The sequence below is a fragment of the Pungitius pungitius genome, chromosome 2 (assembly GCF_949316345.1).
Source record: "Pungitius pungitius chromosome 2, fPunPun2.1, whole genome shotgun sequence".
Taxonomy (NCBI): domain Eukaryota; kingdom Metazoa; phylum Chordata; class Actinopteri; order Perciformes; family Gasterosteidae; genus Pungitius; species Pungitius pungitius.
Genome location: NC_084901.1, coordinates 28,779,693 through 28,794,148, shown reverse-complemented (window position 1 = coordinate 28,794,148; position 14,456 = coordinate 28,779,693). Strand labels below are relative to the sequence as shown.

General features: G+C 47.1%; 1 protein-coding gene across 1 annotated transcript in view; it reads right to left on the bottom strand.

Annotated features, from left to right (window-relative positions):
• The window catches only part of aff2 (AF4/FMR2 family, member 2), a 126,998-nt gene that overhangs the window by 28,203 nt on the left and 84,339 nt on the right, over positions 1-14,456 (bottom strand). Inside the window, exons 11-17 of the mRNA XM_037460095.2 lie at positions 9,324-9,441; positions 9,041-9,143; positions 8,800-8,950; positions 8,438-8,653; positions 7,073-7,277; positions 2,596-3,579; positions 2,316-2,431 (exon numbers count right to left, since the gene is read on the bottom strand). Of these exons, the coding sequence (XP_037315992.2) occupies positions 2,316-2,431; positions 2,596-3,579; positions 7,073-7,277; positions 8,438-8,653; positions 8,800-8,950; positions 9,041-9,143; positions 9,324-9,441 (1,893 nt within the window). The remainder of the gene's footprint in view (positions 1-2,315; positions 2,432-2,595; positions 3,580-7,072; positions 7,278-8,437; positions 8,654-8,799; positions 8,951-9,040; positions 9,144-9,323; positions 9,442-14,456) is intronic.

The window sequence follows — 14,456 nt, the reverse complement described above, 5'->3', positions numbered from 1 at the left end:
CCTGAGGGAGCAGGCTTTAAGGCCTTAGGTGCACTGGGATTGGGCCTCACTTTGAACAAAATCCATTATCTTTCCTGCTAAAGACTCGTTCTTATCTAACTTAGGAACAGGATCAGACATATCCTCCGGTTACTTGCTCCACGATGACAGAACAGACCTTTGTGGAAAAAATGCACGGCTAATGTTGAGTTCAAGGTGGCAGACTAGTAACGCTAGCTAATTAGCATTAGCATTAGCTAATTAGCATTAGACTTCCAACAGGAATGTTGTGTGCTTCACACCGTTCAAAACATTGGAGTCTGTGATACTCCCGACACAACTCCGAGCTATTAAATGAGTTCAGATGATTTGCACACGACGGGGCTTATGTACACTTTCTCATCGCAGCTAAAGATGAAAAACGAGACACCAAATTGCGAGCCGAGACGAAGCTGAAGACCCCGACAGAAGTATCTTCTTTCTCAGACAAACTTTGCCGCAGCCCAAATAACCACCAAGCATCCAGCATATGAAGCATAAATGCCCCGTTTTAAGTTTTGAAAAACTATTATTATTATTATTATTTTGAGGGTGTATGCGCACCACAAGCCATTGCAGCGCATTCCACGCAGGTTTTAGGTCATTCGATTTTTGTGTGAGCCGGATTAAGGCAAATATCCAGATCTTGACTCCTGTTTCTCTGCTCTGAGGCCTGCATTAAAGCCTCTTCTAGAGTAGTTTTCTTCACTCTATCAACGTAAAACTCTTTCATGAACACATTGGGCTATAACCCAGATGTCTTTAGCCTGGTGTCTCCATGTTTTAGATTTCTTTTCAGGCGATTCTCAAAAGGATATTGACTTTTTTCTTCACCACATATAAACTGATTTTTATCCCTTTATCTTGACAGAAAAAGACTGTCTGGATAGACAACATAGTTCCAGAGTAATTACACTTTTTATCATTTATTTATTGGATGCCAATAAATGTGGTCTTAAATCACCAACCACACACTGCCTGGCAACGGCCCGCTAGCTATGTGCTCGCTACAGTACTCCTGTTTCCTTTGTTATTAGCAATTAGCCTGCTGACAATCAATGAGGACCAACTATAGCGCTCAGGAGAAGGATGATTTGAATACGCTCTCAGAGATCCTCTGTGAGTGATGCAAGACTTTCAATAATACATTCAAAAGACATTGGAATTCTGTTTTTACAACAAAAAGAGATGACCTGTGTTTAGAAGGGCTATTCATATTGCTTACTAGGATGATTATGTGCTCAAACGCACCAAAACAATCACATCTAAACCAAGCCATCTCAGTTTCAGAAACTTGCCCCCTTAAAGTACGACCTGTGTAATTAAAACATTGCGATAATAATAACTGTCAAAAAGCCACAGTTTAGAGACTGCTGAATGGGTCTGAGCAGATGATCACATCACCCAGTTTACAGCTTCCATAAAAAGCCTCTTGGATGATGAAGTGACACTCTGGGATGTCTGCTGTACAATGTCACAGGTTCAAGTTCAGGTCGCCCCTCTCTCTCTTTGCCCCGCTCCCTTCTGTGACTTGATGACGCCGCGGTGCTATAAAAATATATCCTCTGTCGCTGTCACGTCGCGGCTTATTTATAGCGACAGCCGGCTTAGTCTGTTTTTAATAATTCACAAGGAAAGCCGACATTCACTGTGTCACTCCCGTGTCACAACGCGGAATGAACTCACCTCTGCAGTGTCTTTAATGCCACATTCAAAATGTTAAGCTTGCCTAAAAATACTCAGTAAACATGTCCGATTACCTCCGCCAGCATCAATCCCAAGAACATGAGAATGTTCCATTTATGGGACGAATGGAGAAACGCTGAGCATTTTTCAGATTTAGAAGAATTTCTTTCTTCTTCCATTGTGTTTTGGAAAGCAATCTCAATTCCCCATAAATCACTACCTGTCCTCACAGCTGGATAAATGTCTCACACAATCAAGCCTTTGCCGAAAGAGGCCACGGCCACGAGGTTACGGCAGGGCCAGGTCTAGGCAGGGGCAAGAGGGGGCCTGACCCCCTCAAATAAATGTTGTGGAATTAGACATGGTAAAAGGTGCTGGAGCACAATGCCCCCTCAAGATTTGTGGCTGCCCCCTCATACATGCCTGTCTAGACCCGGCCCTGGATTACGGCGGTGAAGCCCATGTTACCCGTTAGCGGTTAGCAGTGGGCGTTGTGTAATTATTCGGACGGCCAGCAGGGGGAGACAAACATACTGCCCGCCAGCTCTAAACAACGACGTTTGAGACAGGAATGATTTTACGTGCCCATCCCTTGAAGGTACGTCACTCACTCTGTCAGGCTGTTCTTGTGATCGAGTATGGGAGAGATGGAGGGCGGGAGCAGCTGGAAGTCTTTGTCCAATCGCAGCTTCTTATTGCCGTTGACCGACAACTCACTGTGGTCTGACTGGAATACAGAGGACAGACAAGGCACTGCATTTAATTACGGCATTTGCTTTTCACAGAGAAAAAAGGACACAGATGGTGAGGTTGGGTGGTAAAATATTTGAGCCATGCAAGGAAAGATAAGTGCTTTGAACTTAAAACAGGGAGAATCCTACGCCTGGACACCTTGTGTTTCCTCTTGCTCTTGTTGGTGTGTTTCTCCGATGGCGGCGCCGTGGTTCCAGCCGCCTGCTTCCGGTGTTTGCTCTCCGTCCTCCCTGCGAGCCGGGGATTACTCTGCTCTGGCACAAGAGGGTTGTCCAGAACCGGGCCTGGGCACCCCTTCTCCCTGTCCCTCCCCGTCGTCCGTTCCCTCTCGCCGGGTCCCAGTCGCTCCCTGTCCTCTCTGTCCGTCGGCTTCTCCCTCTCCGGCAGTCTGTCTCTGTCCGCCTGCCTCTCCCTGTCCGGCGCCAGCCGCTCGGTGTGTTCGTCCCGTTTCTCCACTTTCGGCAGCTTGGGCCTCTCTCTCAGCCCCGGCCACTCTCTATCGGCCTGCTTCTGTCTCTCCTTCTCGGCCGCCGCTGTCCTCTCCCCATGTCTGTCCCCGTCCCTCTCCTCGACCCTGTCCTTTTCTGCCAGACCCGCTCTGGACCCTTCCCCCGAGCCCGGGCAGGGTACCCTGCTCAGCAAACCCAGCTCGATTTTCACCCACAAACCCTGGAGCTCTTGGTATTCCTTCAAGGGTGACCGGGGCACCTCAAGTCCAACTTTGAGAGGCGGCGACACAGACACCGGGTCTTTGCGCTGACCTCCCGACCCTCCGGGATCAGGCACAGAAGTGCCGAATGAACTGGTTATGTTGCCAATGCTCAGGGTGTTACCGCCGTTAGCACCGCCGCCGATGCTACTGCTGCTGCTGCTGCTACCGTTGGTCGTCACGGTACCGGCCTCCTTGAGTCGGAGTCCCTTTCCTCCGAAAGACCCCAGGCTCCCTGCAGGCCCGAGGCACGGGGGGACAGGAGGCGGCGCCTGTGGCGGCACCGCAGGGATCTTGAGGGCTTCCTCTGAATCCGAGTGGCATTCGGAGGACGAGGAGGACGAGTCCGTTTCGATGAATTCGCGGGACTTGGGTGTGGTTTTGGTGCTCGGACCTCTGTGTTTCCGTTTGTCCTGTTTCAAAGGCAGAAAGGGATACAAAGGGGAGTGAGCCTTGGTATGATTCAATAACTACAATTGTTCATATCTATGTGCTGAGACCCATGCCAGTCAGTGTGGCTGCAGATCGGGAAGGTGCACACAATACCGCAGGCGACACCCTGTATGACAGCTAGTGTGATGAAACACACAGGCTTTTCTATCTTATCTTTTGCTATCTCAAAAAGAAAGTCTTGCGTCATATCAGCTAATGATGAAGAGCTTTGCTAAAAATACGTACGACTGCATGGGATAATATCATGCAAATTATGCAGCACGCGCTTGTTCTACTAATCTGTGAATTAAAATGAAACATGTCTGACTGTCTTGTTTCATATCAGTCACACAGCTGAGCACAGGCGGTCTGATGACACATGCGTTTGCATCTCTCATTTGGAATTATTTTCATGTAACTGTATGTTTTCAAAATAATAAAAGTTGATCTTCGTCCCAGGAAGCGGAGTTTCTCCTCAGTGGTGGTGGTCGGCCCTGATTGCTGCACTTTCTGGAGGTGCAACGGCTCTCAAGAGTTTTCTTGCGAGTGAAAGGAAGTGAACGAGTGAAGCCTTTTCTAAAAAGAGCAGCAACACATGGCTGAGTGAACACTACCTACGTAGTGTCACATTTACATCGGGAATCCTAACACTCCTTCCCTAGTTCTCTCCGCCCCCATTTGCTCCAGACAATTATGATGTATATCAAAGCAGATTCTTTGTTCTGGAAAAAAATATGACTCAATTAGAAAACATCCAAATATTGTATTACTACTTTACGTTAACAAGCGTGTTGTTTTTTGGACCGGGAAAGGAGATGTCACTTCTGCCGCTGCGACTGCCCACCTACGTGCAGAGATGGAGGTGAAGGACTTCTCCCCTGGCCTCAGCGAACGGCACAGCTGGATCCACAATCCCTTCTGCTACCCATCACCAGAATGTAATTGAGGCTCTCGCCTCCGAGGAGCACAACGACCCTGACCATCTATCCTGTGATAGCCCTTTGAAACCGACGTTTAAAGGAAGGCCTTTGACTGAGGGACGGTCCGCGTGGAAGGCGGCGGGTGTTTGATTGCGCTCGCCGCAGCAGCACGTCTCCGTGGGGCCCGTGGCCTTAAAGACAGAGAGGAGGAAGGCGTCGGGGGGGGGGGGGGGGGGGGGTTCGGTCTATTCAGCCGGACTTCAAAGCCCTGACAGCATCAATGCAGCGGCATCACCTTCCTCATTAGGCCCCGACGGTAAGCCCGCTGCATCAATCCATCAGCCAGCTAAGGTCCCGTCCCCCTTCAATTTAAATAAAGCAGTCGAAATGTCACTCAAACACTGTGGTTTAACACAGAGTGGGGGATTTGAAGCAAGATCTTTAGTGAAGTGTTCAATGTTATTGGGATACAATGTATTTGTATCACCTCTGCTTTTAAGAACGATTCTGGCATACGTGTTTCCATTTAATCAAATACCAAAACCAACAGCGCGTTGGTCCGTCTCTGAAAGCCGAGCCCGTGGTTCCCTGCTGAGGAAGTACATTTTGTGAGTTGTTTGAACAAACATAATTCCCTGTAACAGCTGGGGCATTGTGGTTTCTGTTTCTAGCAAAGATCACTCAAACAGGAGGAAATAGTGGATTTGTTTTGGGACTATTTTCAGCTGCAGATGAATGCATATTTGGGGTTTTATGAACTATTTATGGCAGCAGAATATATTTTAAAATGAAGTACCTGTGATCATAGTAACGATAAAACAAGGCCTAATGCTTAACGCTGTGTTTTTTTTAAGGGTTTATAGGCCAGGGCAATAAGATACATGGGGCTTTGTCAAGTTTTTATAAAATATTAATCAATCTTAAGTCAATTGTCTGTCTTCAAGGGATATGATGATTATACAAAGATCTAACCCTTTAAATTAAGAGACTTTTGTATTGTTGTTGTTGTTGTTTGTATACCACCCATTCAAAAGTGTGTTCTTCCTGCATGGGTTCGGCCTGTTCTCCCTGTGAAGTGTCTCTAAAGCACAGGTTTGAAAACGTCTTGGCTGAATGTTGGGAAAATGTTGGCAGGCGTCAAATGATGGCGAGTTGAGAGCAAAGTGCACGAGGACAGCAGGAAGAGTCACTAGTTCAACATGTTCCACCCGGGGGGAGTTCTGCCTCCAAGATGATCACATGTGTGTAGACAGTGGCTCAAATACACACTTTATGAAGTGATTACTCCTTACTAATACAATTTAGTCTTTAGAGGAAAAACAAATTAATCAGGATTAATGAATTTGAATCTTTTAACAGGCCTAAAAATAATATCATGTCAAAGAAAATCAATTTGGGTCCTCATATAATATCGATGCTATTATGACTGAACACAGAACTAAAGGCGTGTTTGAGTACTTCTGAACACAATGGCTCTGGTTCCACGGAGGTGCAGGACTTAAATATTGCAATGAAAAACTAGGCCACAGAGACTCACATTTAATAGGATTAAAAAAACTACTTGGGGTAAATGTGCCGTTAAAGTCATACCCCAAAGATGAGTGTGAACATTCATCACTGTCATTTACCAGCGCAAACGATATCATGTTGAGTAATGACAAGGAGAGTATGCTTTGGCTTTGATTTGATTTGTTATCATTAAATTCATTTGACTCAGGAGTCGAATCACAGCCTCCACCAACCAGTCAAGTTGCAGTTCACGGCCATCGTTTCATCCTAATAAGATATTGTTATGTATTACTTGGATTATTGTCCATAATGTATTTTGTGAGGTCACAGTTACCTTTGGCAACCAGTTCAGTTTATGAATCCAAGTGAACATTTAAGTGATATTTGAAGATATTCCCGCCACGCATTCCAGATGATATCCTGTTCATGACAATGGGAGGGAAGGACGGCCCCAACATAATACCTTGCCTTTCTACTGCTATAATGTTGCATAACCTTCATTCTTTCCCTTATCTATATGCCTTTGGAACATGAAGCCAGTCAACTGGCAGCGGTTTTCTTCTCTTCCTCGAAACTACCCAATCTCATAAAACCACATCGTGCTCACTCATCATCAGTGGAGACGGTGGTCGATGATCAAGCTCCATTTCGTTGACTCCCAGGCTCACTTTCCACATTTCGATGAAACCAGTCGGCGCTGAGCCATAATGCTCGTGTAATAAGACCAGAATGAATACGTTTTTATCCTGTGGACATTTTACGGCTCAGACAAATCTCCCAGAGACAATGAGGATGAATTTGACCATGCCGAGGCCCACGGACGGAGTAACGTGCGTTTTAACCCGTTTCTCGGCGTGTTCCAGATGTTAAGAAGGAAAAGGGCAAATGTCCCGATGTGCGTGTGTTTTCTTCTTCTTTCTCTGAAACGGGCATTAGTTGGATAAGCTTGTTGACAATCAGTGGTTATTATTATTATGAGGAACCATAAATACCACTGAGATTAAATATGAGCCCCACAATGATACATATGTGGCCAGAAACAGACCTGGTTCACGCTGGCAGCTGGCAGTGGCACCGCGCTCTGTGGCAGCGCTGCTGGTGGAGCAACCGAGCTGTTGTTTGAGTTGGTGGCACAGCGGGGCTCCTTTCTGGGGGCAGTTTTCCCACTGGGGGGTTTGTTTCGTGGCCTCGGGGGGTTCTGAAGCTCCAGGGAGGGGGGAGGCAACAGGTCCTTCTCCCTAGCCACAGGGCTACAGGGGGAAAACAAATAAATAGACAGGAGAAAGCGTCACAATCCCCATTAGATTCCCCTTTGAGCAAGGCATTATTATGCTGGCACACAGTAGACGACAGGTCAGCTGGAGGGGGGCATATATATATATATATATAAATATATATAAGACAGCAAGAAATAATTGAAAGCAGCATGTGTTCAGCCGAACCTGTTTGGATGTAGGAAGCCTAAAAAAGAGGGGAAGGGAAGAAGTGGTGTAGGGAGAAAGGAAACAAAGCTAGGAAGCCTGTGTTTGTCTTCCAATTATCCTCACATCAAGCGGAGCAGCCAGTTGAGCATGGCGCCTACTCAGCCTGAGCCTTAATCGCTACGGATGAGGGGATGACGGCGTTCAAGGGCTAGCCGCAGAGAAGCCGCTGTGAGATCCCTGTGCTGAGAGACAGCGATGCCCTAAAGGAGCCCGACTCCAGACCGGGGGCTTTTCTACTGATTCTCATCGGCTCTCCCCGTGGGCGACGGCTTGGGTCGAGCCAGATCGGCAACAACCTCAATGTGAGCGCCGTGCAGCCAGTGGCGCGCTAAAAAAGAACGTAGGCATTTCCAGCGGCGAGTGCAAGATAAGTTCAAGGCCCTCACTTTAGAAACATGATCAATTCTGAGTCATTGGTGCATTGAAGCAGTCATCAAGAGGGGCTCTTGAAGAGTGGGGTACGGGGCTCTTTAGTGCTTCAAATCCATATAACCGGTTTTATTTTTATTATCAACTGCTCATTTATGATTCAAAAGATAGAAAGCTACAGAACGGTGCACAGCGACACTGAGTAAAGGAGAGAATGGGCAGAAAAGTGGCTCCTCGGGATTTTTACAAATTGAGAAAACCTGAAATGTTTGTTTGTTTGTGAAGCTTCAGGCTGCTAAAATACGCTCAGTGATGTTGTATCTAAATGAATTCCCCGTACACATCCGGAACCGGCTTATTTTAACTCTTAATTGTGTATAATTACTATATTTTACAATTACAGGTACACTGCTTTAGAATTGAATGAATAACATTTCTGGTCAATTAGCAAAGTCCTTTGCTTTCATCACATTGCTGAGATCCACTGATCATGTCCCATTTGAAATGAATAATGATTAAGCCTTACTTTAGGGGGTAACTAACTGTCACCACGTTACCTCTGCTGGTTGGTTCTGCTCCACGTCTGGCTCGGAGTATCCTCCGCGCTGTTTGACCTCTCCGTCCGTCTGGGCTGCTTCTTCCCCGTGGTGCTCCTCCTCTGGGTCGTGACCTCCGGCCCAGACAACACCCCTGGTGACATCCTCATCTTTGACCTCTGGCCCTCCCCGGAGGCCTTCTGGCTGAGCTTGGCCTTGGCCTTCTCTCTGCCCGGGCTGCGGGAAGCAAGGATGGGTTCGTCTTTCATGGTCACAGAGACTTCTTCCTGCCACTTGTTGCCCACAATTAGCTCGTCCCTCTGTTAGTGTGTCATTAATTCATTTGGTTTTGATTGGAAGGTTTACCCAAACCAAGCCCCTACCAGAGAGCTCCTCTCGCGTCCTTGTGGTCCAGCGGTGGGGCAGCTGGAAGGGGGGTGCTGCTGGACACGCAGGGCTTAGTCTTGGCAGCCGCTGCCACTCCTGCTGCTTCACTCCTGGGAGAGAAAGTCCTCGGGCCCTGGGTGATGGTGCCTGGGGACATCAATCCACATTATTGTTATTTTTTCGTTGCTATGTGCCATAAGTGCTGTCTGACACAGTGCAAGTGACTGCCACACAGACCTGAGCCATGTTCCGGCTGAGGGGGAAGCAAGGGTTTGGTCTGAGCTTGGACTTTATTCAACCAGCTGTCCAGCTGCCACTTGTTGGCGGAGGGGGGCTCAGGCTGCGGAGGGAAATTCAGGAATAGACAGGAGTTTGTGTTCCGAACAATACATCATGAAAGTGTAATGCTTCTACATGATCTATCCGCCTCTCGGTCTCTCGTTCTGCTCACGTTAACCAGTTCATTCCCAAACTCGCGTCATCCACTGTGTGCTCACAAGGGTTTCACTCGGCCTCCTACCTCTGGGGTGTGCGTGCGGGAGCTCCGATTGTACTCGCTGTCACTGGAGCTGCTCTCTGATTCGTCCGTGTCCGACTCGGAGCTGCTCTCTGATTCACTGCTGCTCCCCGATGCTCCACTGAGGAGCACAGAGAGAAACACAGAGGGAGAGGAAGACCGAAAGGGAGAATCACAACACAAACAGGAAGGGAACAAATAATGAAAAAGGTAGAATGAACGAAGGGAAGAAAAGAAAAATATGCAAAGAAAAAAGTAAAATAAAGTAAAAGACCGAATCAAAGAATCAAAGACAAAAAACATTAAAAAAAGAAGATTAAGGTAGCAAGAAAGAAATCCAAAAATAAAGAAAGATGAAACAATCAGAGAAAGAAAGAAACAATACAAAACAGTGATAGGAAGAAGAAAATCAACAAAAGATACAAAGAGAGAAAGAAAAAGAGACAGAAAGATTATGTTAGTTTTGTGCTGGGTGTAAAATCAAAGGAAATGTACCTAGTTCAACCTGTGGTATCCACATGTGTAACGTGTAACGTGAGAGGACTCTGGATTGGACGCATGTCCCACTGTAACCGAACAAAGAAGGTGGTTCTCTAACCTGTGACGCCCGTTACACCCAGACGGCTCGCTGTCTGACGCCTGACACCAAGCACCAGGCCGCTCCTCATGCACATTCCCCTTCTGCAGGGATGATTAATCTCACTAGCCAGGTTCAAAATGTTGGATCATCTTGTACCTTTTTTCTTAGGAATAATATATATAAATATGTGAAAAAAAACTGCCTCCATACTAATAATCATGTCAAGAGTCCTTGCTGTCCATCTTTGTGTTTTTAAAAAGCGTTATTTTTGATCTGTTCGATTGTCTCTTATGTACACTGATTGTCCCTCGTGTTCATCCACCCTTCCACTGCACTTTGAAATGGCCTCCCAGGCAACGCACCCGCTCGTCCCCACTTAACAACACACCCACATGCGCGCCCGCACACACACACACCAAAAATACAGCTTGCGCCACGCACACACAGAAATTGCCATTACGCGTACTTCTCCTCTGTGTGTGTGAGAGTGTGCATGTAATTTCAGTTCAAGGCTGCCATCACAGCAGGCACCAATCTGTGTGAGCAGTCAAGCAGCAAATCCATCAACTGTTCCTGAGGCAGCACTCGCTCCTCAGCGCGCGCACGCACACACACACACACACACACACACACACACACGGAGGGACAGATACTGTATGAAGGCAGTCTCTCTCTGGCCTGTTTTCTTCGTCTATCATTACTCATCTCCTCTCTTTGTCTCTTGCTACCTCTCTGTTTGAATTTCAATTACATTTTCACCTCACTATTAGCATCACCGTTGAAACAATACTGACAAAGCGGCATGTTAATCTCCCAGTATACGTGATGCTTTTTTTTTGGTCTTCCCTCCGTAGACACTACCCACTACCAGCAGAAAAAGGAGCAGAAAATGTTTCACAATTATAGGAGAACACCAGTTAGATTCAGATTTGACTAAAGAGTGAAAATAGAGATCGAGAATATCACAATCCTCTCCAGCTGGTTTTTCATCATTCACAATGTAACAGGCCTCTCAAAACAGACCTTTATATTTCTTTCATCCCCATTGAGTTAAAATAACTGATGCACAGCCAAACTACAATTGGAATTATGTATAAAGCTGCCATAGAAACATGTGCCCCACTAGCAACTGATTACACCTGGAGTCATTCATTTGTTCTCTTTGCCACTTAGTAGCGGCGCATCGAGCTGTAGACACTAAATAGACGTTGTATCGCCCGAAGAGATGCTGGTAATTCAATTGAATGAGAAAGTGTGATCAAACATGATCTGGTACAGTATATTCACAATATGGTTGTGTGGACACTTGTGGCCGCTATACCCGGCCAAATTACGACAAAAAAGGGACGGTGCAGGTGCTCGAAGCTCTGATTGGCTGAAATGCAGCACTAGCTGCACGGTGGAGCAGATGGCGTCTCCGTGCTCCTGCGCTATTTGCGCATATTCAAATGAGCTAAAGCTCAGACATTTGGTGCCAAATTAGGCCCCGTCAAGAAAACGCCTGAAAAGCCAGTCCTCTTCACTGAGGCCGGTGATAGTAGCCACACTATGACATAACTAGCCCCTTCAGCGGGTTGGTGGTAATTGAGGAGAGGGGAACTGGTCGCTGCATATTAAATCCAAAGAAGCTTTCCCTGCGTCAAGTTTCCTTTCCTGTCCTTTGATGACATCTTGGCGAATGCTTCTCCAACTCGTCTGTGAGGACCTGGAGCTCGTGAATCACCCACAATTTGCTAACATTTTTACTCGGCTGCTCACATTGGAGGACAGGAAAAAGGGCAAACTGCACTCAGCTGCCACGCTCCGTGGGCGTGCCCCCGCCCACCCCCCCCCTGCTGGGTCACCGGAGCATCGCCCCCCCGAGACAGGGAACACAGAAGCTGAGAGTGATTCTTGGCCGTCTATTCTCTGTGAATCCCCCCCCCCCCCCCCCTGTCTGTTAGACGCAGCTCGTTAAACAGGATGGGGAGGTTTCCAGATCTGTCCAATGAGCTTGTCAGGTGTCACAGTTGCTTTAACCATCTCTGTTATCTACAGGCCCTCAATGAATGTGTCCATCAGCCTCCGTCACTGGCGCAACACAAGCACGATGCAATCTGACAAATGTATGAATCATTGAGAGGTGACGTCTCTCGGATCACCACTGTCAAAACAATGTTTCCACTTTTAAAAAAAACATTTTTTTGAAGGGAGCAGCCTGTTGGTACTGGGATTGCTGGAAGGCTCAAGCAGAGACTCCAGGCAGATGGCAATATGTCCTGGGCTGTTTTCAAAATGTCCCTTATCGGCTTTAAAAATATCCTTTGACATGTAACTAAAGAGCTGCCTACATAGAACACATTACTATTCCTGATACCAATCCAAAAGAATGGGGTGCTACTGCACTAATAGTCTCACTCATCTCTTCAACTGACAACTCTATGAATGACCAACATACAAGGTTGTGCACAAGCAGTCCCTGAGTGCCCTTCAATCTATGCATTAAAAAAATCTCATGGCGCTCATGCTCTACTAGATAGATGGAGAGGAACCAGACCACCGAATCAGAGACACGAGACAGACAGCTTCTGCTGGATTAGGATACGGATGTTTATGTAAATTAAGTTGGCAACTCATCAGAACCGGCAGTAGATTCCATGCAGTCAATGCACAGATGCGAGTGGTTGCGGATGAAGCGAATTGTCAACAGGCAGCGTGAAAGCCTTTCAGTTTATTATTGTATACAATATGTTTTATTTCAATGCTGTCTTGCAAAAGCCAAAAAGCGTTGAGATGCTCCACTTGTCACCCCCGCCATCCTACTGCCAAAGCATGAATGTACTTTCTGAAACTGCCACTCAGCAGAGGCAGACATACAGGCTATCCTCACATTCTGTGGGCTGCTTGAGAAAAAGTCCAGAATCCACAAACAGAGTGATATTGAAAGACCAAGGTGTTTGAGTTTATGCACCAGTTTATGGGGGTGATGGTATTGAAGGCTAAGCTGAATTCAATGAAGAGTATCCTGTCATATGCGTTAGGTGCTCCAGCTGAGACTGGGCTGTATGAAGTGTGATGGAGACTGCGTCTTCCGTAGATCTGTTTGCTCGGCCCGCAAACTGATGGCTGCCCAGGTCAGCTGGAAGGACATTCTTGATGTGCGACATCACTCATCCTCCCAAAGCACTTGGTGATGAGTGAGCTCCGGGTGACTGGTTGGTAGTCATTGATGCAGGTGACTGCAGTCTTTTTTGGTACAGGGACAATGGTGGTTGCTTTAAAGCAAGTGGAGACTGTAGCTTGTTGCAGGGAGAGGTTGAAGATATTAGTGAACACCTCAGCTAGCTGGTCTGCACAGGTCTTCAAGTGTGCAACCCAACACTTTGTCTGGACCTGCTGCCTTGGTGATGTCGATCCTTCTCAGAGCAGACCTCACCTGGTGGTACTGGATGGGCTGTGTCTTCGACTGTGCTCTCTATCAAAGCGTGCGAAGCAGCGGTTCAGGGTGTCGGGGATGAGCTCACTACACCGCTCCCTCCGTTACCTGCCTACGTAACACGTAACACGTACATTGACATATATTGCTGGCTGCGCACGCGCGGCCACACACGAGAAAGATGTCGAATGTACCGGCTGCTGCTGGGTGGCGCTGGCGGTCCGACCGACGGTTCGCTGACGTCGGGACGTATGCACTCCAGTGGCGGACCGTTTACTCTGCGATCCCTTAAACTGTCTCTGCTCTGCTCACTGAAGCAAAACAATACGTGGACAATAAATATCAGAGCCAAGAGCAGCGAGTGTAGGCAACTACTGCTGCTAACACATCCTGTCAGTCCGGGATTATTTATTTATATCCGTTAATGAACTTTTCTGCTCTTGTTACCCTGGTAACCGCTGTCATTACAGACGGTTGCGTCGATTCTTACTGTGAAAATCTACGAACTTCCGGTTTAGCGGCTACGCTTCGTATTTTCATTTTATGGGAAAAACCACAAAAAAATTAAGTAAAGAGTAAAGGAGGCATAAAAAGTTGTTGGTATGGTTTTTTACGGTAAAAGGGACGTTGATAAGAGATGGGGACTCGAGTTTGAGACTCGTCCTGGAAAGACTTCAGACTCGAATCGAACTCGAGCTTTGGGACTTGTAAGCATCTCTGGGGTATACTGCTCAAGGTCAATTCCCATTGCAAAGACATCCCAGTCCAAGCTTTTGAAGCAGCCCTGTAGAAATGAAGCAACCTCAATCCATATGGTTTTGACGGCAGGTCTTGTTCTGCGAATTACTGGTTTATATGATGGAGTCATTATCAGAGAGAGGTGGTCTGATGACCCGAGGTGTAGAGATGGAGCAGCTTTGTATGCTCCCGAGATGTTGGTGTACACCTGGTCTAGGGTACCCTTTTCTCTGGTGGGGAAGGTTATATTCCGGCAGGCCCTGTCTTTAGTTCTGCATGGTTGAAGTCCCCCGCCACAATCACAGCTCCCTGCGGATGAGCGTTTAGCTGGTTGCTAACAGCTCCTCCAGAGCTAGCTTTGCATTTGCATGTGCTGGGATGTAAACAGCTGTGATCAGGTTGG